We start from the raw sequence: 26,034 nt of genomic DNA on the forward strand, positions 1-26,034 counted from the left end.
TGAAAACTAAAAATCAATTAATTAATTATTTAAAAGATTAATTAATTATATTAGTTAATTATTTAAAAATAAATTTTAAAAAAAGGAAAGTGGTACTCTCCACTTAGCAATGAACATTCTCGTATCTGGTAATATTCTTCACATTCCAGTGATTCTGAACCCCTGTAGATCATAATTCTAACTCCACTTCACACCCCCTTCTACCAGATTTCTCATTACCATCCTCCTCAACCCTCCCACTCCAAAGCCTCCTCCTAAATTCCACCTAGTGCTTCCACTGTGCCCTCTGGAATGCCTGTTCCATATGAAACAAACTTCCCTTCATCTTAAATCGATTCCTTTCCCACTCCTTCCATCTACTAACTCTTACTAAAACCTGGCTTTCCCCTGATGACACAGCTTCCCTGGCCACCCTCTCCAGCACTAGTTTCATCTTCACTTATTCTCTTCGGCTCACTGATCAAGACACTGCTCCCTATTTCTACTTCCAGGTTTTTTTTTCTCCCTTCCTTCATCACTCAGTAACCTCTCTTCTTTTGAGGTTTACCTTATTTATATCTACCACCCAATCAAAATCCTAGTAGCTACTATTTACAGGTCAGGTAATTCCCAAGATCACACCCCTTCCTTCCTCCATAAGTCTGATGCCTGGCTTGCAATTTTTCTCTCCACTCCAACACCTGCCCTCATACTAGTGGACTTTGATGTACATGTTAATTCTTCCTCAAATACTTTAACCACTCAATTTCTCTACCTGCTCACCTCCCATAAGCTACTCTTCCTCCCCACCTCAGTCACACATAAAAATGGTCATACCTTTGATGTTGCCATCACCTATAAATGTACCATCTCCATGTTCAAGAATTCTGAAATTTATCATTTAGCCAACCACAATCTATTAGCTTTTCTCCTCTCCCTCTGACCTTCTTTATATAACCCCACTCTTTCTTCACACTGTGACCTACAATCCCTTGAGTCCTCAGTTCTCTCCTAGACCACCTTCTCTCTACTAGCCACTCTCTCCTCTTCTCCCCATCCTGACTCCTTGGTAAACCAATTCAATTCTTCACTGTTCCCCTTTCTTGCACCTCTAGCCACCTTATCCTATGGCTGAATACTCTCAGACAAGTTTCAGCCTTGGATCACTCCTCCTTGACACTCTTTATCTTTCTAGGTTTTTGAAATACTACTCTCTCCTGGTTCTCCTCCATCTTATTTGACAACTTCTCAGTCTTCCTTCCTGGATCCTCCTCCAGATCATGACTTCTAAATGTAGGTGTCCCTCAGGGTTCTGTCCTGGATCCTCTTCTCCTCTCTCTCTATACGACTTCACTTGGTGATCTCATCAGCTCCCATGGATTTAATTACCATCTCTATGCTAATGATTCTCAAATCTGTCTTTCCTGCCCCTAACTCTCTTCTGATCTCCAGTCTTGCATCTCCAACTGCATTTCAGACATCTTAAAGCAGATGTCCACTAGACATCTTAAACTCAATCTGTCCAAAATGAAACTCATTATTTCCCCCCTTAAGCTTTTCACCCCTCTTACCTTTCCTGTTACTGTAGAGGATAACACCATCCTCCCAGACCCTCAGGCTTACAACCTAGTCATCAGGGACTCCTCACTATTTCTCATCCCCCGTATCCAAACCGTTGCCAAAGTTGGTTGATTTCACCTCTGCAACATCTCCTGAATACAACTCTTTCTCTCCTCTGACAGTACCCTGACTGTAGTGCAGGTGCTTAGTACCTCATGCCTTGATTACTGCAATAGCCTGCTGATGGGTCTACCTGCCTCAAATTTCTCCCTTCTTTAATCCATTCTCCATTCAGCCACTAAGGTGATTTTCCTAAAATGAAGGTCTGATCATATCACACACACACACACACACACACACACACACCCTCCCCTCCCCTACCCCACTCAATAAACTCCAATAACTTTCTATTGCCTCCAGGAACAAATACAAAATGCTCTGTTTGGGATTCAAAACCATTTCTACCCTAGCCCCCTCCTACTTTTCCAGTCTTCTTATACCTTATTTCCTAACACAGACTCTTTGATCTAGGGCAGCTAGGTGGTGCAGTGGATAGAGTGCTAGACGTGACGTTAGAAAGATCTGACTTCAAATCTGGCCTCAAACGCTTACTAGCTGTGTGGCTCTGGGCAAGACACTTAACCCTGTTTGCCTCAGTTTCTTCATCTGTAAAATAAGCTGGAGAAGGAAATGGCAAACCACTCCTGTATCTTTCCCAAGAAAACTCCAAATGGAGCTATGAAGAGTTGGACACAAGTAATTGACTAAATGACAACAACTCTTTGACCTGGTGGCACTGGCCTCCTGGTTGTTCCACAAACAAGACATCCCATCTCTCAGCTCTGGGCATATTCTCTCTGGCTGTTCCCCATGCCTGGAATGTTCTCTCTCCTTCGCTCTGACAACTGACTTTCTTGGCTTCCTTTAAGTCCTAACTAAAATTCCACCTTCTATAAGAATCTTTCCCTGATCCCTCTTAATTCCAGTGCCTTCCTCTTTTAATTATTTCCTATTTGTACTGAATATAGCTTGCTTTGTACATATTTGCTTGCATGTTGTCTTCCCCACTAGATTGTAATTTATTTGAGGCCAGCACTTAGCATAGTGTGTGGCAGAAAGTTGGTACTTATTAAATGTTGACTGTTTGATTTACTCAGCCATTCTCCAATTGTTGGGCACACATTTTGCTTCCAGTTAATTGGTATCCTAAATAACATTGGTGTGTACATTTTCCCAGCCTACTTTTTCAGGGCCCCCTTCTCACCTGTAAGACAAGGAAAGAAGGCTATGAGTCAGCCCTGTTCTGGGTTCATGGTGTTCTCTTTTCTTGCCTCCCACATCTGTGACCTATCTGCTTGTCATATTGACATTTTCTTTTTTGGGCTGGGTCTGTTTGGATTGTTCTGTGTAATTGTCTTTAAATATAAACTCACAGAGGGCAGGGACCATGACAGCTTTATTGACTATGCAGGTCTATGTACAATTAATTAGGGATCCTAGTTGTAGTGACTTAAAATGGACACATTTTGTCCCTTTAACTTCTCTTCCCTTTCATTCCTTTGCCACAGCCCTTGCCACAGCTAGTGATTACTGACCACCACCCAACCCAACCATGTTGATTACTATTCCTCTTAGCCATAGTCTTGGCCCCTGTCATGTAGTTTACTAATTCACAGCAGGTTTGAAGGACCAGCAGGACCGGTATGTTGGGATTTTTATCCTATGCAAATACTGACTTGGCCAAATTCTGTTCCTTCTAGATCTCTTAGAACTAATTCTGATCCTAAGCCACCCATCTTCATTCTGTCCCACCTCTCTTTATTCTTTTTCTAAAAATGTTTTATTGATGCCTTTCATTTTAAAATCACAGTCATTTCACCCCTCACTCCAAAGAAAAACAGCAAAGTAAAACATCTGAATCAGAGACCATGTCTTATAATTTTATAAATTATTATAACATTTTAAAATATATGTATATGAAACATACATATATTTAAATATTTAACTAAATAAAATATATTTAAAATAAAAATACAAAATTATAAAATATAAAATATTTATAAAATATTCTCTTCCACATCCCTATTGTAAGAGAGAAATATCCTTCATTATCACTTCTCCATTCTCTTCATTTGGACTTTTTCATTACTCAGAATCCAACTTCCTTCTTGCTATAACAGTCATTGTTGTCTATTTGTCTGCTCCCCATCAGGTCATACAAATCTTCCCACTTTTCTCAGAATTCTTTGTCCCCATTTCTTACCACATAATATTATTTTATTACAATCATACATTTGTCTTCATTTCTTATTGCATATATTATTCTAGGACATTCATACATTCATTACTAAGTTATTTTCCAGTCATTCTCCAAATTATGGGTACCCACTTTGTCTCCAATTCTTTGCTACCGGAGTGCAACTATGCATCTTTTGGTATCCACTGGAGCTCTTTTTTTGCCTTTAGCTTCCTTGAAGTATATGCTCAAGAGTGGGATTGCTGGGGTAAGTGGTATGGCCTGCTTAGTCACTTTTCTTGCACAATTCTGCAAACTGAAATCAAGAACAAGCAGACCATTTCACAGCTTCATCAACTGTGAATCAGTGTGCTTACATCTTCATATCTTCCCCAGCACTGACTGTTTCTATCTTTTTTCTTCTCTGCCAATTTGAATAATGAAATCAGAGTTGTTTTCATTTGTATTAATCAGACTATTAGTCATTTGGAGCATATATTTTTCTTATTTATAGTTTGCAACTCTTATTTAGAAAACTGTTGATAGCCTTTGGCCACTTACCTATTTGTAAATGGCTCCTGGTTTTATATATCTGTGTTATATAGTATGCATCATTTTGTGTGATATTTATATATTAATCCTGTATTGGTTATATTTGATGAAATTTTTCCCCATTCAACCACTGGCTCTTTTAGTTATAGATTCATTAATTTTATTTATTCAAAAATTTTTAAATTTTATATACTCAAAATTTACCTATTTTGTTTTTTATGAGTACCTCTATTACTTGTTTGGTTAAGAATTCATACCCTTGCCATAGTTGATCTTGATCTCTTCTGATTTTTTGAAATGATATGACCTTTTATTTTCAGGATATGTATCAAATTGGGTTTACTATGGTATATGGCACAAGCTTTTGGTCTAAATCTAATTTCTGCCAAATGGCTTTCCATTTTTCCCAGAAGTCATAGTCAAAAAGAGAATCTTTCGGGAATTCATGTTCTTGGATTTATCCAATAAAACTCTTTTTAATTGCTGTTGTCTCTTGCTTATCTAGTTTGTTCCTATTATTTACTTATATATTTTAAAAACCTTTATCAAATAATTTTGATGACTACTGCTTTATAATATAGCTTGAGGTCTTGTAATGCTATGTTCCTTCACTTCATATTTCTTTTTCTTATTTCCCTTGGCATTCCAGATCTTTTGTTCTTCTAAATGAATTCTGTTATTTTTCCCCTAGTTCTAAAAATTATCACTTCAATAATTTGATTGGTATGGCACTAAATCTATAAATTAATTAGTTAGTATTGTCACTTTGAACTCAGGTTTTCCTGGCTCAGTTTTCACATGTATTGAATGAGATGGAGAAGGAAAAGGCAAATCACTCTTGTATCTTTGCCTCCGAATGGGGTCACAAATAGTCAGACATGACTCAAAATGACTGAACAAATTGTCATTGTAATTACATTGACAAAGCCCATTCATAAGCAGTGAGTGTCATTATATAAATGCTAACTATTATTATCTCTCTCCAATTATTTAAGTCTCCTACTATTTCTGTAAAGAGTATTTTGAGTTTGTATGGATAGCAATCTTGGGTGCTTCTTAATAGGTTATTTCCCTGACATTTTGTGTCCTTTGTCCTTATCTCCTAAATTTTGCTATTGTGCTATAGAAATGAAGATGATCTTTTGTGGGGTTATTTTGTATGCTGCCATCTTGTTGACATTACTAATCATCTCAATTAGGTTTCTTCACTGATTCTCTGGGATTTTCCAAATATACTATCATGTCATCTGAAAACAGAGATAGTTTTGTCTCCTCTTTGATGATGTTTATATCTTTGATTTTAGTCTTATTGCTATAGTTAGCTTTTCTAGAATTATTTTAATTAATAATGAGGGGGGGTCACCTCTCATTTTTCAGGGGTCAAGGGTCAAGGATGCTTAGGCGCTGGTCTGTTATGTTGGGAGGGGTGTACAGTGGATATGGAACACTGAACCCTCTTTAAGGGCTAAATAGTTGCTTTCTCTATCCCTAATATGGCACCCAAACTTCTATCCACCCTTTATAAATATACATACCACAAAGTTCTAAAGGTACAACCTAGTCCTTGTTATCATTCCATTATCTAGTCCTGAAAACAGGCCACCTAATGTAAGAAGAGTCCAGAAAAATCTGCTATGCTAGCCAATAAGAAACAAGTTGCTACTGCCTTACCTGTTGGTTGCCGGGACCTCGCTTCTTTCAGGTAGTAGAGGGCCTTGTCATAGTCCCCCAGGTGGTAGAAAGCCACACCTGATCGGTAGAGGGCTTTGAAATTTTCCCCTTCTTTCTTCAGAACTTTGAGACAATACTCCTTGACTCGCTCATAATTCACCAGTTCAGCTTGGAGCAGACAGGCTATAAAGGTTGGGAGGGGAGAAGAGAGAAGGCTATGAACTCAGAATAGAGTAATTGATGAGCTTCCTTCACAGAATCACAGAATTGGAGTGTTGGAAAGGACTTGAGTGGTACCCTCGTCTAACTCACACACAAAGGAGATCCCTACGGTGTTATATCTAATAAGTGGTTTTCCAGTCTCTGCTTAAAGTGCTCCAAAGAGGGGGGACCCACCACCTCCTGAGCCAGCCCACCTGACTTTCACTCAGTTCTATTTATTGGGAAGTTTTTCCTGACATAAAATCAAAACTGATCTCTTTGTAAAAGACTGATTCTGCTATGGATCAACCCAAGCATGGAAAGGTTCATGACTCGGCCATGAGATTTTGAGTTCTTTGGCCACAGTAATCTATGAAACGAAGAAAAAAAAATTGGTTCTCTGCTCTATGTGCCTCTCCCCACCTTGTTCTCCTTCTGTAGTAATAGTGTTAAAATGCTAGAAAAAGCACCTGAGGACATTACAAATGACAGATTTTAGACCATCTATAAACTTTAACTTGTAGAAGCAGCATACTCTAATAGATAAAGAGCTGACTAGCTGACAGAGCTAGGAAGAACATCTGACACATACTGACTGTGTGACCCTGGGCAAGTAATTTCTTGACTATCTAGGCAATTCTGTAATATTAAAAGTTACAGAGAAGGTGCTAACCTGCATTGGTAAAGAGGGAGTTTCCTTATCTGGAAGTTCCCCATACCAATGAAATCACAACATTAACTTAACTGCTGCTACATTAAATATGAGATCTTTAACTAAGGGCCAATAAATTGAGAAATTATTAGCAAAACTGAATCACATGAATATGCAACACCATGACTCAACATCGTGAATATAAAACATACATATTCAATATCAGAAATATTCAACACCAGAAGACAAAAAGTTTCAGCTATATTTTAGGATAGTTCGGAGGTCTTTTAGAGAAACAAAGTGATTGGTGGTACTGGTTTCAATACATACATACCTATATATATATTATATATATGCTAATATCTGGTGACATCAGTGCAAAGGTGGGTTCAGGGGAGAATGATGATAAGCATGTTGGAAAATATGGCTAACATTGGAGAAATGAAAGAGGTAGATATCTTACAGACTACTAAAAAGTCTCAGCTTTATGCATTATGATCACATTCCAGAATGGAATTGGAAGTTAGACAAGTTACTTAACGCTTCTGGGCCTCAGTTTTCTTGTCTGTAAAGTGAGGCTATATATTCTTGCTCTAAATCTAGTAATGTTCTAGGAAAAGTAGTGGGTCATGTAAAGAGAAGAAGAAACTTTTTTTCTTAAAAAGATACAGACCTAGTTTCCTATAGTTATACTTGCATATTAGGACTAAATTAAAAGTGGCTATAAAGGCGCTAGACTTGGTAAGCACTGATAAATAGCACAAAAAAATGAAAGTGATCCTATTAAGACACTATAAATGATTACTGATATGGAAGTCATATGAGAATCTGTGTGGTCAGATCATTGCTGAATTAAAACAAATGGCAAAATCAGCATCCAATTAGAAGAAAAACTAAAGATGACAAGAAAACACTATATAATTGCAACAGCTTCAACAGGATCTATTCAAATAAGTCATTGACGCTGAAAAATGAGAATGTAAAAGGCAGATATTGACCTTGATCATCATCATTTCTAGCAAAAGCTTAACTGTTATAAAGCAGTCACCATGTCAAAGAAGTAAAAAAAAAACCTAGAAAGTGATTCAGCCAGCAAATGCCGTGGATGAAAGGGCCCACAGGCAAGGCTCAGGGGAGAAGATGCCCAGGAAGTCAAGTGAGTCATAACTGGAACTTGTTTAGATATAGTGGGCCACCAAAGGCACTCACCGATCCATTCAGTTTTTTCCTAGTCCTCATCCTCCTTGCTCTCTCTGTAGCTTTTGATACTGGTGACCATTCCCTCCATCTGGGCATTTACTCCTCCTTTGGCATCTGGTTCTCCTATGAAACTGACCACTCTTTCTCAGCCTCCTTTGCTATAGAGTATTATCATCCATTTTCCATGACCTTAGTATGGATATCAACCACAACTCTGTTCTGAACCCTATTTTTTTCCCTCCTCACAAAGAAATCTCATTAAATTTTCCATCTAGCTGCCCCTTTTGCTACTGTTACTCCACTTTCTAAGATGAATCAACAGAAACCATGCCTGGGAGGAATTAGACCACTCATTTTGGCACTTTCTGGGACAATGCAGCCTCCTCTTGACCCCTGCTATTTTCTGCTCTGTCATTATACCCCACTTTTCCACCTCATGTTCTGAAAACCATCATCATATCGACATTTTTATTGCCTCTGAAAAGGACGTGTTAACTGACTGCCAAATTGTTCCATTTACCGTCTTTGGGACTTCCCTGATCACAACTCCTTTTGCTGGGCCATCACTGTCCCACATGTGTTGTCTCCCCCATTAGAGTGTAAGGTCTTGGAGGGAAGGGACTCTTTTGTTTTTGGGTTTTTTTTTTCTGCATTTGGATCTGCAGCATAACACAGTGCTTGGCATACAGTAAGCTCTTAATAAATGCTTTTCATTCATTCATTTCAAAGATAATTTCTACTTAGATAACTCACAAATCTCTATACTTCTTACTGAACTCTAGTCACACATCACCAAGTGTCCATTGGATATCTCCTCCTCGATGTCCTATAAGGCATCTCAAATTCAGCATATCCAAAAACAGAATTCACCATCACCATCCCCACTCCCCAACATACTCCTCCTCCAAATTTCCTTATTTCTTTTGAGGGCTCCAATATCCTCCCAGGCACACATATTCGTAACCTCAGAGTTTTCTTCTAATTGTTCTAATTCAATCTAATTCTTGACGCTTTAGTTTTTCTTCAAATTGAATGTTGATTTTGTCATTTGTTTTTCTTCTCTCTCACCCCCATATATGATCACATCTTGTCAGTTCCCACATCTTGTCAGTTCTCATGCTATAGCACCTCTCCTCATCATATCCTTCTCGCCACTCACAGAGCTCCCGATCTAGGCTTTTACCAACTCTTGCTTAAACTATCAAATAGTCTAATAGGATTCCCTGCTTCTAATTTCCTCTTTTCCAATCCATTCTCCAAAATAATCTTTTTAAGGCACAAATCTAACTGTGTTACTCTCTTACTCAGAAACCTTCAGTGATGCCTCAGTACCAATAAGATAAAATACAAAATCCTTAGCCTGGCATTTAAGACCCTCCTCAATCTGGTTCTCATATACCTTTGAAACCTTATTTCATACTACTTCCTTTCCTAGACAGTACATTCCTATCAAAATGCTATATTAGCCATTCCCAGATCTTGTTCAATCTCACATTTCCTGATGTTTATACAAGCCATTCACCAGGTCTGGAATGTATGCCCTTCTCTTCTCCACCTCTAAGCACTTTCATCTTCCTTCAAAGTTCAGTTCAGGGGGCAGCTAGGTGGTGCAGTGGATACAGCTTTGGCCTCGGAGTCAGGAGGACCTGAGTTCGAATCTGGCCTCAGACACTTACTAGCAGTGTGGCCCTGGGCAAGTCACTTAACCCCGATTGCCTCACCAAAAAAAAATCAGATAACCATGAAGCCTTCCCTCATATCCCTAACTGTTAGGGTATACAGAGCACTGTGCTTTGAAAGGAGGGAAAATAAATAAAGGACATAATTCTCAGTTCTTGAGAAATGGATGGGGAAAATAAGGGACTGATATAGGAAATTATGGCCCATGCATGTTAGCCATGGCTCTCTCTTCTCTGACCTTGCTTCAGGCCCACACTGTCTGGGAAATTGTGACTTTTGAGACAGTAACAATTGTTAAACTAGATTCTAAAGAAGTCCTTTTAAAGTCCTACGCAGCCTGGTCCAACCTTCCTTCCTGTCTTCCTTAGATGTTACTCCTCTCTTGTACATCGTGATGCAGCCAAATTGGCCTTCTCTGTTTTTCACATAGAACCCCCCATCTCCCCTTTTTGCCTTTGCACTAGCCATGCCCCACGTTTGGAATTCACTCCTTCCTTACCTCAACCTGAGTCCTTCTCTCCCTTTAGGATACAGCTCAGGCATTATCTTCTGCCCACACCCACCCCTTGAAGCCTTGCCTGATTCCCCCTCCCCCAAATGCTAGTATCCCTCCTCCCAATCTACCTTGAATATATTTATATTTATTCACTGTATATTTATGCTGTATATGTGTGTGTATACACACACATACACAATACACACACGCACACATACTTGTCTTCTCCATTAGAATGTAAGTAACCCCTCCTTTTTATTCTTTGAACTTGTATCCCCTCAGTGCTTGGCACATAAGGAGTCTTTAACATTTGAGGAAGCGAGGCAGCTCAGTAGATGGAGCACTGGGCTTGGTGTCAGGAAAACCTGAATTAAAATATGGCCTCAGACATTTACCACCTATGTGAGCCTGTGCAAGTCATTTAACCTCTGTCTGCCTTACTCCACTGGAGAAAGAAATGACAGACCACTCCAGTATCTTAGTCAAGAAAACCCCACGGACAATATGGTCCATGGGGTCACAAAGAGTCCCACACAACTGAGCAACTGAACAACAGTAAGTAAATACTTGTTGATTGACTGATGTCTCCTGGAAAGGTCTAACTTCAATCCTGCCAATTCAGATACCTCCCGAGTCATCAGGAATGTGGAAATACATTCATTCAGAAAGAACAAACCTTTCATTGAGTGGTTTGTAACTGACAAGTTTTGGATGAAAGAAAACCATCCCTTGCAATATTAGGGAGGCATAAACCAAGATCTCTGAAGTTGAGGACCTGAGGGCAAGAAAACCAGGAAGTGAAAGAGAATGGGAAAGGATACTGGAACTGGATAGTCAAGTTCACTGGAAGGGAAGCCAGGTAAGTCAACCGAAAGAAGCAAAATGGTTGCCAAGAGGTTAACTTAATGCTTTCCTTTTTTTCTGCTTTCTGCTCATCTCTTTTCATTTGTGCCAGGAAAGTGCCTCTAGGGGGATCAGTTTAATTTCGGGAGCAAATTGTAAATGTTGTGGGTGGCCTGTTAGTCATTACCACAAACCTCTTGCCAGTCAAGGGGACAACATTCCAAGGAGCCTGTTAAGGAGATGGCAGAATCCTTTCCTCTCTGGCTCAGTGACTAGTCCTCTGTGGGGCTACCAAAGCTCAGTCCCCTTTTTATTCCCTAGGAACTGGGGAAATTCATTCTTAGGGAGATCAAAGCAGGGTTAAAATCTTAGAGCTAGTATTTTAGCAACAGAGTGGCTGAGTGGAAATAGCATCAGCGGTCAAATCTCCTTGAGAGGAGGAGTTGTTTCATTTTAGTGTACTGTGGGGGTTGGTCAATTGATTTCTCTCCAAGGGGTGTTTGAATGGATTTAAGGGGGTCCCTGAATGTGGATGAGGGAAAATTACAACTTTATTTCAATATAATTGGTTTCTTTGGTAATTCTATGTATTTTATTTTCTGCATTTAAAAATATTATTCTGAGACAGGGTTCTCATAGGGCTATGAAAAGGTTCCATGGTATGAAACAAAAGTTAAGAACCCCAGTCGTAAAGAAAGGGGTTAAGAGGTAGCTAGGTGGTATATAGATAGGGTGCTGGACTTGGGAGTCTGGAAGACCTGAGTCCAAATTCTTCATCAGATATCTGCTAGCTGTGTTACCCCGAAAGAAGTCACTTAACCTTGATCAGCCTCATTTTCCTCATCTGGAAAGATAGATTTAATGGCCTCTAAGGTTTCTTCCAGCTCTAAATCTGTCATCTTGGGAAGTATAAAGAAGTTATCTCTTTATGATATGCGAGAGACAAGGGGTAGGTAGTTCTGGAGAGGATTCTCTGAGGTTTTGCATTCATTTGTAGGGACCCACTGGAGAAAAAAAAATTGTGTGTATTTTTAGACTATGACTGGTCAGTGTTCTGATGCATTTCCTTCTACCAGTTAGACCATTTTCTTTGAAATAATTTTTTAATGTTTATGTACTGGTATCTATTGATATCAGTATGTCCATTACAAGTATGGAAGCTAACAGGAGGAATATGAACATTAAATATCCCTAGAAAACTGTAAAGGATCATCCATGTTAATATTTCAAAATTTTGCTTTGCAGATCTGCACTGTTGCCTCACTGAGGTATACATCTAGACAGCTTGTCTGAATGCCTTATGTACTACTTGTACATAGAGTAAAGTTTTCCTGATGGCCTATAAATCATAAATAGTCAACTTCAAATGCTTAATCTCTTCCTTTGGGTCCCACACCTTTTGGGGACTTTTCTGAGTTTGTTTGGTTTGTTTTTAAGCTAGCCTGCTCATCTTGTGGGCTAAAGGAGGATATCCTCTTGGAATGTCCTATGTGTTGCAAGGATCCATTGGAAAAATGTGAGGTGCCCTAATACGTTGCAAAGACCCCAAGGAATTTTCACCTAGGAAGGTAAGAAGGTGACTTCCAGTCAACTGTAAGTCTCCTTGTTGGGAGCTCTGTTGGGATCAAACTTTCCCTAGGGGTGGGTGGAGGTGGGGAGGGGAGCTTAATTTTCTTTCCTTTATTGTCTTTGGATTGGGCAGACCTTTGAAAGCATGAAGACAAGTGGAAACCTACAAGAATTTTGTAAAATGGTGTTTATTGAGTGGTATAACCATATATTTAGGAGTGAGTGTGTGTGTGTGTGTGTGTGTGTGTGTGTGTGTGTGATCTCCAGTCCCACCAGCTCTCATGGAGGAATGTCAATTTTTGGACCTTCCAAAAGCGGTGATACATGGACCTTGATGGGTCTTGTTTTTAGCACAAGACAATGGTGGGGACACTCCTCCCCCAAAAGTTCACCCTCTAATCTGTAAGGAAGCACTCCCAGTATATCCTATGAACTATAACTTATGTATCCCTACCAATGAATAGTCAGAGGACACTATTAGCTCAAAGCAAAGACATTTACTCAACATTACTGTTTCCTCACCTTTAAATGGCATAAATGAGCATTGATGCTCATCATTTTCTGATATTTATATATTACTTTATACTTCTGGTATCTCAAAGGCGGTATCATCCTTCCTATTAATTATGCTGAGGTGGTCTGTAATTGCAGAGACACTCACTAGTGCTGGGGCAAGTGACCAAAGGGATCACTTATGAGTTTATATACAGTATATCATGCATATAGCCAAAGCTACAACCAATTCAAATTAAATTTTTAATAGTAAGTCAGATATAAATACAAGAAGGACATTGACAAGAGGGAACCACACATGTTGTAAAGGGACTTGATATTATGGTATGTGAAGAACAGCTGAAGAATATTTAGCCTGGAAAAGAGAGAAAGTTTTTTGGGTTAAGGGTATGGGGAAGGACCATCAATGTGAACTTCAGATATTTCAAGGGTTGCCATTTCTAGGGAGGGGGGTGGGGTGGGGAGGGAAGAAAAAAAAATTACATGATAATTTTATTATATATTAAAATGAGTAGCAAGTTGTACATAATCGATTTGCAGTTTCATATGCAATCATCTTTTCATTATTCTGTTATGTTATGGAAATGCATGTTTTATTTCAAAAATTTTAAATAAAATAATTAAAAAAAAAAAGATTAAAGTTATTCCATCTATCTCCAAAGGCTAGTACTAGGGTGAGAAGAAGGCAGATTTTGGCTCATTAGGAGGCAAAACTGGTTAACAATTAGAGCTGCTCAACAGCAGAACAGGTTGATGAGGGGTAGGTAGAAGAAAGGAGTGGAGTGAGTTGGTCATCACTGGAGACCTTCATAGGTTGTTGTTGTTATTTGTCCTTCATTCTCAAGGAGGACCATGACATCAGGAAGGTGATGCCATGACTTGCAAGTGAATTGGATTTAAGTGAGGGAGGGCTGTGCAAAGTCACCAGCCTCACTCTCCTCTGGAGCCTCTGGGATCAGTGGCAAGATATAAATCAGGATGACTGGGGATGGCCTCCAGAGTCCTTCAAGTTAAAGTTGGAAGATCAGTTTTCGTGAATGTTATAAAGAAGATCCTAGTTCAGGTAGGCTGGACTACTCAGGAGTCAGCAAACTACAGACTGGGACTGCCACCTGTTTTTGTAAAGCTAAGAATGGTTTTTACATTTTAAAATACTATACAACAAAACTTTATTAACAAATGTAAAAGTCATTCTTTGCTTATTGGTCTTATAAAAATAGGCAGCAGGCCATATTTGGCTAGCTGGATGCCAATCCCTGGGCTAAAGACTGCTGAGATCCCTTCCATTTCTGTGATTCTATATAACAGGCGTGTTTAATACATAATAATGAATGGATTTTGAGGGGCCATAGAGAGTTCACACTATATAGGATCCATAGGGCATATGGCAACTGGGAAAGGGTTGGGGAGAGAGGAGGAAATGATGGTGATTGAAGAAAAAGCCCTGAATCAGAATTATTTGCCCTGTTTCTTCATCCTCAGCAAATCCTGATTTACCATTTACCTTTTGAACAAATCTCTACAGCAATGAACCAGTCCATTTATATGATGCTTTGACTCCAAAGAACCTTCTAGACAAATTATCCAAGCAATGACACAAACTATTTTCCTAGGAGTCACATAAATTCATATTATTTGCCTGAAACAAGTCTAGAATAGATGTTTGGCAAGGTGGGTGGTATTATCTCCAATTTACAGATGAGGAAACTGAGATAGACACAGAGAGGTTAAATGACTTGGGGGCGGCAGGGGAGTCACACAGTAGATCATTGCTGAGACCTATTTAAACAATCCTCTTATCTAGGTGGATGTTTGTTTTTTTCTAATTAGGTTTTGGTTTTTCCCCGTCCTTTCAAAAGGGAGTTATCTCTATGGGAGCCAGGAGGCAGCAGGGAGGGAGAAGAGAAATTACTGAATGCTCAGCAGGTAGAAAGAGGTGATGGGGATCGGGGCCAATTCCTTCCAAGTCATATCCAGATCAAACTTAGCCTGTGAGTCAACAGTTGGGGGAAAGGGAGAGGGAACTTTCTAGCTGATAGCTCCACTCAGTTTCCCTGCAATCTCACCACCCTTCTGGGGTCTTTTATCTCCTTACATCACCAGCTACAGATTCTGATCAGAACTCAGCTGTCAGGCTGAGAGCCTTCTGGATGGTGCCTGAGGCCAGCCAGAGGTCCCCTGGGCTCCTCTCCACTCTTTCCCCTCCACCTCCCTCTTCCTCACCTGCCACCAGTTTTATTGACTGAGCAGAGCTTGGAGCTTGTAAAAGTCAGTCTGTGTCAGGAGAATGAGCAGCCCTGGCTCCAGACTCCTTAGCACGAGCCCTTAAGGAAGAAGAAAGGATTTTTAGTGGCACTCTTTTCTAACCCCTTTAAGAAAATCCGGGCTAGTATTTAGGAAGTATCTCCTCCAGCTCTGCCACATATTGCTTGGGGTTCTTAGGATAAGTGAATCAGATTTAAGGCTAAGGCAAGGGGCCTTGGAAATCAGCTGGTCTAGGCCTCTCATTTTACAAATGGAGAAACTGAGGCCCAAGAATGAGAAAAACTTACCCAAGGCTTCACAGGTGATGAGTGGAAGAACTATAATTTTCAATTCAATTCAAAAGCCCCTACTAAGTGCCAGGTACTGTACTAAGCGCTGGGGATACAGATAAGGGAGGGAAAAGACAATCCCTACCCCCAAGAAACTTACAATCCAATGGGGGAAGACAATACCTCAAAAGAAAACTGGAGCAGGGGGTGGAACACCAGATGGTACCCAGAGGAGTGGGGTATCCTGTTCCACGAAGTTGAAATCAGAAAGATGGAAAGTGGAGTCTGTTGGAACTCCAATTTTAAATGGTTCCTCTGTGTTTTGGCTCTGGTTCTCAACTTTATGTCTATAAAATGATGATAAACATGCTTAAAGCCCTGACACGTCCCTGAAGTGGGGCTTAGAAGATTCCTTACTTGCCAAATGCATGCAGCTCTGTGTATGGAACCCAAAAGCCATGTGTATGCACCAGATGTAGTGGCAGCTGTCTTGCTAAGGTGCGGCCCTCAACTGATAGTTGACTGTTTTCTCCTTTTCCCCCTATGAAGCATGCACAGGTTTTTCCCTTCTGCACCAAATGATAGGTTCAACATTGTTTGGGATGAGATAAAATCACAGGGTGACTCTTGAAGAGGACTAGAATTCAGTTTATAAAAGCACAAACCCATGTCTTCTACCTTGAGCCTTTTCATGAATACATTTGGCCATAGTGTTTAAAGGCCTGGAGAATTCATTTCCAGAACCCTCGCTAGAGAACCAAATTCCAATCTGCTCCAGAGCTTCTAACCCACTGTAGGTCATGGATTCCCCAACCCTGCCTTAGACTATCTGGTGAAACCTATGGCTTCCCCCGCCACAGGCAATCAGGGTTAAGGGATTTTCCCAGGGTCACACAGCTAGTAAGTGTTTGAGGTAAATAACTGAAGAAAATACTAAATTTCAGTTAGATGAAAATAAAGATGCACTTTTTTCCCCTAAGTTCACAGATCTCAGATAAAGAAACCCTGTTTCAACTGGCTCCAAAACTGTCCCAGGCAGCTAGGTAGTCTACTAGATGGAGCAGGCCTGAAGTCAGGAAGACCTGAGGTCAAATCCAGCCTCTGATACTCACTAGCCGGGTGACCCTGGGCAAGTCACTTAACCCTATTGGCCTCAATTTCCTCATCTGTAAAATGAGTTAGAGAAGGAAATGGCAAACCTGATTTCTTTGCCAAGAAAGCCCCACATGGGGTCATGGAGAGTCAGACATGATGTAACAAGGGAAGAAGAAGAGATATGAGAAGATACTCTCACCCCACTCCTTTGCAGAAGTGGAAGGACCACAGGTGTGGAACATAACAGATATTTTCAAACTTTTTCACTGTATGGATCAGTTCTGTTGATTTTTCCCTCTTCTTTTTCTCGAAAAAGTATTTGTTATGTGAGATGGCTCTCTGGGAAGGAAAAGGGAGGAAAGATAATGGGAGAAATTCTGTTGATGTGAAAAACAGATGACATCAATAAAAAAAATTTCTTTAAAAGACCCCCGCTTTAGATGATTACTTCCTGATGTCAGGCACTCTGTGTGTGTGTGTGTGTGTGTGTGTGTGTGTGTGTGTGTGTATTGGTGGGAGAGGGAGGCTGAATCTATTTTCCTGGATGCTCACTCCTGCATTTATTTGGTTGGTCTACACTAAGAGAAGTTTAATCAAATAAAGGGGAGACTGTGTTATTAAGTCGTGGCTGTCAGCCTAGTCCTCCAATTTTCCCTTGATCTCCCAATTCAATGCAATTTAACAGTTATGAAGCACAATCAATCAACAAGCACTCATTAAATGCCTACTCTTTCCCAGGCACTGGGCTAGGTGCTGAAGATACAACCATGAAACAATCTGGGCCCTACAGGAGCAATGTACATTCCACAGGCACTGTGACAGGCACCCAGGATACCAAAAGTACAAAATGACACAGGCTTTGCCCTTAGGAGCTTCTAATCTAATAAGGGATAAGGCCTAGCCACAAAGAACTGAAAATGTGGGACAAGTGGATCAGAAATGTAGAGCCACAAGAGGCCTCAGAGGTCACTGAGTGCAAGAGTTCTTAACCTGGGGGTCTGGGAACTTTAAAATCATATGTGTATATATGTGTATGTGTATGTGTATAAAACATATGTAAATATATACATCAAATATATATGTGTATATACCTAATATGTGTGTATGTTTAATATATGTATGTACATATATAATATGTGATAACATATGTGATACATCATATATATAATTGTATTTAAATATAATTGGTTTCCTTAGTAATCCTATGGTGTTTTTTTTAAATTTTAAAGCATTGGATTGAGATGAAGTCCATTAAGTTTCACCAGACTGCCAAAGATACACAAAAAACCAAGAACCCCTGGTCTTTTCCAACTCCCTCATTTTACAGATGGGAAGAAGAAGCCCAAAGAGGGTGACTTATTTAAGGTCCCACTGATAGTAAATGTCAAAGGCTGAATATGTATCCAGATCCTCTGACTCTAGAGATGGAGCACTTTACTGTCCTGGTCACCACCCAACTGCTTGGGCCATTAACATCTACAAAGGCCTCTCTGCCCCTCTGCAATCCCTCCCTGGACAAAAACCTTGGAGCTGGCCCAGTGAGTAAGTTCATTGCAGCCCCTGGGAACTAGATCAGTAAATACTTAGTGATCCAGAGCTCTTTGCAGTCTCCAGCCCCCACCTCTGCTATTTGGAGAAAAGACATGCTGGGGAGGCCATTGCCTCTCCCTTGCCTCTTTACCTTTCTCTCCTCACTTAATCATCAAGGGGCCCAGGTCTCCCCATCTACCAGTCTCCTTAGTTATCATGACTTCCTTCAACCACAACTTTAAATCTCATCACTCCCCAAACCAGGATCTTAGGCTCTGAAATTCTTCCTTCTCATCATTCTCTCTTCTTCTTCCATCTCTCTCTGTGCATCATTCCTAGGTTTTATTCTTACCACGGTCTCCGGTCTCTCCATTGTTCCCTCTTCTCCCAGTCTATTACCTCACATGGTCCTTCCTTTCCTCCCAGTAGCTAACTTGTTCAATTCTGTCTTCCACTTAAATTCCTTGGCCCTTTGTTCTATGCCCATTCATACCCTCCAGTTCTCAACCCTAAGGTCAAACTGACTATCTGCCTTCTCCATTTGTGTTCTCATGCCGCCTAAAGTCACTTAAAATATGCCAACTAAATCCACTCCTAATTCATATTTTCTAATTTCAACTGGGTCCTCACTGCTGCACAGCTTTGATTCCCCCTAATCAACTCTCTCAAATTCTAAGCAGGCTTTTCCAACCCTGCTTTCTTTCCTCAAGGTTGGGTTTCCTCCATCCTTAAAAAACTTCCATTCCTTCAACCTATAGCACCCTTCAACATCTTTCCTCCTTTTTTCACTGTCAGTTCCTGGATTAAGGATCTACATTTGCTGCCTTTTATATTCTTATCACTCATTTGTCAAGCTTTTACAATCAGGCTTCCAGCCTCACTGCTCACTATAACCGCTCAATCCAAAGGTCTTCTCTAGTCCTTTTCTTCCCTCACCTCTGGGCAACTTCTGAAAGATAGGTATTAATTCCCTCTTAATTGGCAGCAATTCTAGGGTGTTGTGTGGTTTTTCTGAAGCATTCAGGGGATCCCTAGGTGGGATCAGTGGTGACCATTAGCCCCTGGAAGGTTCCCTTTTCAAGGAGGTGCACCCACATAGCCTACTGTGATATAACAGGAAAGCCTACTCAGATTGGAAGTGAGGGACCTCGATTCCAGTTCTGGCTTTTTTTTTTAACTTACTCATCCTTAGGCGAGGGCACTTATCCCCTCCAAGCTCAATTTCCTCATCTGTAAAATGATGATAGTAATGAAGGTTGAACTCGTATCTCCCAGAGAGTTGCTAGAAGCATTGAATGAGACAATGTATATGAACAATGGCTTTGTAACCTGGAAAGCCTAACAGAATTGCCTACTATTGTTACTATTTATTCCATGAAGTATACCTACTCTCCTAAACCACAATGGCACAGTAGCTCTGGCTACCAATTGTATGCATAGTTCCTAACTTTCAGGGACTGAGTGAGGCCATGCCACAGACTATGAGAGAAGGCGCTAGCTGCTTTTAAAATGTGGGCAAAGGATTTATTTGTGAGCAAAGGTTGGTTTGTCACTTTGGCAAATTTCACATTCCCATAGTCCCTGGCCTTTAGAGGCCTGGTGTGGGGATGGGAAGGAAGGCTAAGCACTGGGCTGGGGGCAAAGAAAATATACAGGAAATGAGGGGATCTCAGGGCTAACGCCTCTGGAGTCAAGCTTTGACCAGGCCTCAGAAGCAGACAGACGGCTATTCCTTTGACAGCTAGTTAGTGTCAAAGGTGGAACTTGAACCCTAATTTTCCCTGCTTCCCATTATAGCACACTGTCCTCCTTTTTCTTCAAATCTTTCATTTTACAGATGAGAATCTGGTGCCCAGATTTTGGCCAAGTAACCTGGCCAAACTAAGTCAAGATAGCTAAGTGGTGTAGTAGAGAGAACCCTGGAGTCAGGAAGAATTGAGTTCAAATTCAGCCTCACACTAACTGTGTGACCTTAGAAAAGTTACTTCATCTCTATTTGTCTCAGAGTTCTCAACTGTAAAATGGAAATAATAATAGCACCTACCTCACAGGGTTATTGTGAGTATCAAATGAGTTCATTTTTGTAAAGCACTTAGCACAGTAGCTTAGCATATGATGTTGTTGTCGAGTGGTTTTTTTAGTCCTGTCCAGTTCTCCATGACCTCATTTGGTGTTTTCTTGGCAGAGATACTGGAGTGGTTTGCCATTTCCTTCTCCAGCTCATTTTACAGATGAGACAACTGAAGCAAACAGGATTAAGTGACTTGCCCAGGGTCACCCATCTAGGAAGTATCTGAGGCCAGATTTGAACTTATGAAGATGAGTCTTCCTAACTCCAGGCCCAGTACTCTATCCACTGCTCCACCTAGCTGCCCCTAGTATGTAACAGGCACTTAATAAATGCTCGTTTCCTTCCATTTCACCAAGTATTTCAAGTCATTCTATGACTTGAAAGATATGAAGAGGCAAAGGAAAGGCAGTGGCCTCCCTAGCATGTCTCCAAATAGCAGAGGTGGGGCGGGGAAAAGAGGCGGCAGAGAGCTCTGGATCAATAAGTACTTAGTGATCTGGTCCTCAGGGGCTGCAATGAGTTTACTCACAGTGCCAGCTCCATAGTTTTTGTCCTCTTACAGGGAAAGACTGTAGACAGAGAGGCAGCGGAGCCTTTGTAGATGTTAATGGCCCAAGCTGTTGGGTGGTGAGCAAGAGAGTGTGGAATAGTGGAAAGAGCCCCGTCTCCAGAGTCAGAGGACTTTTGACATTTACGACCAGGGGATCTTTCTGTTTTCTCCCTGAAACAATCCCTCTTACAGCTGGTATTTATATGACCAACTACAGATTTTTGCTTTTTGAATCCTGAGAATTATATTGCATATTTACATAAGAACAGCACTTAAAGCATGTCTCAACCAGTTGGCTCAGTCATTTACAGTGTTGTGCTTAACTAAGAACATTGTTGAGTTCAGTCCTCACATGGACATTTAACTTTGTGTACAAAGTAAGATTTTGTATACCACAGCCACCAAGTAGACCTCAAATCCTCATCAGTTGTTTTACAAATAGAGAATGAGGGGAACCAAATTAGGATGACTCTGTAACAAACTCATCACCTGTTAGAACAGGTATCTCAGCAGCATTGAGGTAACATTCAATTCAATATTTATAAAACATCTACTGTGTTTGAAGTGAGATGGATGTCAATATTAAAATGAGCTGGATCAGAAAGAAATAGCATGAATGCTGAGTTCAGAAGTGAGCTAAAAGTTCAGACAACTAGGTTCACCCTCTACCCAGCTTTGCCACAGACTTTCTAAAGGACCATAGACAGATTACTTTCTCATTTTTGAACCTTAATTCATCTGTGACTCTGGTAATGAAATGTCCTCACAAGGCACATTGTGAGGACTGCTAGGCAGAATTGCTTTGAGATCACCTTTGGTCCAAATCGTTGTATAATTAGACAGTTACAGGAAGGATTTATAAGACCCTTGAGGTTTGTAGTTCTTAAGCCCCATTTGATCAGTAGCTAAATGGAGGGGAAAGAAAGAAGCTTTTTCTGGATCCTGTGAACCACCTCCTTAAAAATGAAGGATTATGTTTGGTTTTTTTTTTTAAAGACTAGGTTTCCCCAACTCACCCAGGCTGGAAATACAAAAGCTATTCACCAGACAATCCCACTAACTGAATGGCATGGAAACTTTGATTTGCTCTGTCTTAAACCTAGGCCAGTTTGCCCCCTCCTTAGGTAACCCTGTGGCCCCTTAACATAGACATCTGATCAGCATAGCCCACTGCAGCTCAGAACTCCTGAACTCAAGGGATCCATCAGTCTCAACTGGGATTATAAGTACAGATCACCACACCTGGCTGGAAATTTTCTTCCAAAAACAATGGTAGCTTCTCACTTGGATGCTTCTGGTACAGACACTTTGGCAAAGTTTCTGCCCCCTTAATCTAAGTCTGTACCTTACAGTGGGCTCTACCCTTTGGAATCAAAGATCCTAAACCCTTTAGGAAGGTGGAGTCCACACTGGGGAACCAATAAGAAAGGAAAGGTCAAGTAAGGTGAAGGTGGGGTTAATGCAATAGATTACAGAGTCAGAGACTACCAGAATCACCAAAGGCTAAAAATAACAAGATGAAGTTTAATAGGAATAAACATAAAGTCTTATCTTTAGACTAAAAAACCAATCAGCTGTACAAATACTGGGTAGGGGAGACATGGCTTAATAATAATCTATGTGAAAAGGCCTATATAAAAGGGTTTTCTTTTTGTTGGGGTTTTTTTTTTTGGTCAACAAGCCAAGTCAGCAGTGTGACTTGGCGGCCAAAAAAACCATATGTATTAACTTAGGCTACATTAATAGAAAAATAATGCTTAGAACTTGGGGCAGCTAGATGGCACAGTATATAGAGCACTGGGCTTGGAATCAGGAAGATGAGTTTCCTGAGTTCAAATCTGGTCTTAGACACTTACTGGTCAAGTCACTTAATCTTGTCTGCCTCAGTTTCCTTATCTGTAAAACAGGCTGGAGAAGGAGATAGCAAACCACTTCAGTATCTTTGCCAAGAAAACCCCAAATGGGGTCATGAAGTCAGAATCGACTGAAAAACAGACTGAACAACAACAACTCTGTTTAGAGCAAGGCGGTAGGAAGCAGCCACAGTAATATTGTCCTCCGCATTGGTCAGACCACATCTGTTCTGGGCACCCACTCTCTTAAGAAGGATATCGATAAACTGGAATGCATCCAGAGAAAGATCAGGATGAAGAAGAATCTGGAAATCGTGTGATATGTATAATGGTCAGAAGAGCAAAGTCTGTTTAACCTAAAAACGAGATGATTTAATGGGGATGTGAGAGCTGTCTTCAAAGAGCTACATCTGGAAGAAGGATTAGATTTATTCTATATGGTCCTAGATGGAAGAACTAGGACCAATAAGCAGCATCCATAGGGAGTCAGATTTCAGCTCAATTCAAGAAAGAACTCTGTAAAAGTCAGAGCTGCCTAGAGGCAGAATGGGCAGTCTCCGCTGTGAACTCCCTCTTGTGGGCTCCCTCCATCTTCCTCTCTGACTTCATTTGTAATTATCCTACAATTGGGTGTTTCACTTTAGGCCTTGAGTACCCCATTGTGTGAGATAAAACATCATAATAAAACACCTTATTGCTTTATGCATTACTAATCTGATTGATTTTTTGTGGGAAACTTTTAGTTCCCATAACTGCTGGTTTGGACTTGAGATACTCTCCTCCACTCACCTTCTCTGTACCCTAATATTCTAAAGCTAGAAGGGACCCTAAAAGATTAGTCTATTCTTTCTCCGATTCTAGCCTCCTGCCACCTTCATTCTTTGGGGAAGGTCAAGTTGAGCTCATCCTGGAAAGCTGAGAGTCCACTGCATTTTGACTGACCTTCAGAGAAAAGCTTTGAGTTCTAGTCTTGCCTTCTTTTCCTGACATGACAACAATGGCAACTTCATTCCATCACCCATAATGATGTCCAAAGCTGACCTCTAAGAATAGATCTACCTTAGAGAATCACAGCTAGGTGACTCAGTAGATGGAGTGCTAGGCCTGGAGTCAGGAAGAACTGAGTTCAAATATGACCTCAGACTATGTGACCCTTGGCAAATCTAACCAGTTTGACTGGTTTGACTCAGTTTCTTCATCTGTAAAATGAGCTGGAGAAGGAAACGGCAAAGCACTCCAACATTTTTGCTAAGAAAATCCCAAATGGAATCACGAAGAGTCGAACACAACTGAAAAGTGTGAACAACAAAAGGGAATCACAAAATCTTCCCTACTCAAGTCAACAAGCATCTATTAAGTGCCTACGATTGTGCCAGGCACTGTGCTAAGCACCAGACTTCCTCTACTGTGCCCTCCAGAATCCCTATTTTATTATTCTCAAACTGTCTTTTGTATTAGGCTTGTGCCCTGGTAATTAATTTGTGCCTATTTTGTTCTTACTATGTGTTTACATGTTGTTTTCTCCTAATAGAATGTAAGCTCCTTCAGGCCTGGGAATGTTTCATTCAATCTCTGCCTTCTTGATCCCTGATATACAATGCTTAGCACATACCTATAGTGTGGGCCTCAGCAATGCTGACTGAATCTCAGAGTGGGTCGAACCTTGGGGACCAACCCATATATTCCTGCTATATTTCTCACACAAAGAGTTAAGAAGTCTGCTAGCAGACTTCCAGTGAGGAACAACTGACTATCTCCTGATTTCAGCTGATTACACTTCTGAAGAGCTCTAATTGTTAGGAAGCTTCTTCTTACAGCAAGCCTAAATTTGCCTCTCTTTATCTTTCATCCAACAACAAATTACATGATCTAATTACAGAGGAGATTGCCCACCTGACCAAAAAATCTTCTTTCCCACACCACCCCAAATGGTCTATCCAATGCTTAAAATTCATACCTTTCCAGCACATTCAAAATGCTAAGGAATTCATAGAATCATATAGATTTAGAGCTGGAAAGGGATGATAGATGTCATGGAGTCCAATCCCATCATTTTATGGTATATTATCAGTGAAGTCAGGAATTCTGTCAGCTAGTCAATATATTAGCAGGGCTGCTACCCCCTGTTCCTTGAGAAAAGGGTCCAGAGGAACCAGGTTGCAGAATGGCACTTGGGAAGGGGAAATGGTCAAGAAAGATATGAAACTTGACATTACTAGGAAGCAAGAGAGAATTAGGTACTGGGAGAGGAGAAGGACCTATAAGGGAACACGAAAGGCCTAAAGATGATCAATGAATTTAAATTATCTACCTCTGATTTTGCTGTGGACCACAATGCTTGTCCTAATATCTCAGGAATCAGCCTAGGGTCCTATGCTGTTTAACATTTTTAATCAATGACTTCAGCGAAGTTGTAGATAGCATTTGCATCAAGTCCACAGATGAAGAGAAACTTGGAGGAATAATTAATATATTAGATGCTAGGCCCCAAAAAATCACTGGTTTTCTAAGCTTAGTATTTCTTGAAATAGGCTCTCTCTTCCTTAGAAATGATGATGATAACAACAATATTAATAGATAGCCTTTGTATGTACTTTAAGGCTTTTGCTGTTGTTCAGTCGTTTCAGTTGTGTCTGCATCTTCTTGACCCCATTTGGGGTTTTTTTGACAAAGATACTGGAGTGGTTTACCATTTCCTTCTCCAGATCATTTTACAGATGAAGAAACTGAGGCAAACAGGTGCGCAAAGTACTTTACCTATGTTATTTCATTTGACCCTTACAGCAGATCTGAGAAGTAGGTATTATTATCCCCTTTTACAGATGAGGAAACTAAGACTGAAAGAAATTAAGTAACTTGCCGAAGGTCACAAGTATATGAAGCAGGATTCCAACTCAGGTCTTCCTGACTCTAAGCCTTACACTCTATGAACTTCCCCACCTAGATCCCTGTAGATGGCCCTTTCTTCAGTATGTTTACCCTATCCCTTTTCTGGAATCCCTCTTATGGGGAAGTAGCCTTGCTGGAAATTTCTAGCATCTTAGTTAACTGATGCCTGCCTTCCTGACCACTTGTGACATCAGAGATGAGAAACCAATCAGCCAAACCTGAGCAATGCCTCTCTCAACCCTACAAAACACCTAACCTTCTTCAGTATCTCGAAAACACAAATTAACAATCCTGTTTTGTGGGAATGAACCCTCCTACACTGTACCCACATTGGGTGTGGTGTGATACCCTGGTGTACCC

At 40.5% G+C, this 26,034-nt stretch overlaps 1 protein-coding gene across 1 annotated transcript in view; it reads right to left on the reverse strand.

Moving 5' to 3' along the window:
* TTC9 (tetratricopeptide repeat domain 9) overlaps positions 1-26,034 on the reverse strand; it is a 53,715-nt gene that overhangs the window by 17,772 nt on the left and 9,909 nt on the right. Inside the window, exon 2 of the mRNA XM_027844668.1 lies at positions 5,999-6,181. Within this exon, the coding sequence (XP_027700469.1) occupies positions 5,999-6,181 (183 nt within the window). The remainder of the gene's footprint in view (positions 1-5,998; positions 6,182-26,034) is intronic.

The sequence above is a fragment of the Vombatus ursinus genome, unplaced genomic scaffold, assembly GCF_900497805.2.
Source record: "Vombatus ursinus unplaced genomic scaffold, bare-nosed wombat genome assembly UNPS02014945.1, whole genome shotgun sequence".
Lineage (NCBI taxonomy): Eukaryota > Metazoa > Chordata > Mammalia > Diprotodontia > Vombatidae > Vombatus > Vombatus ursinus.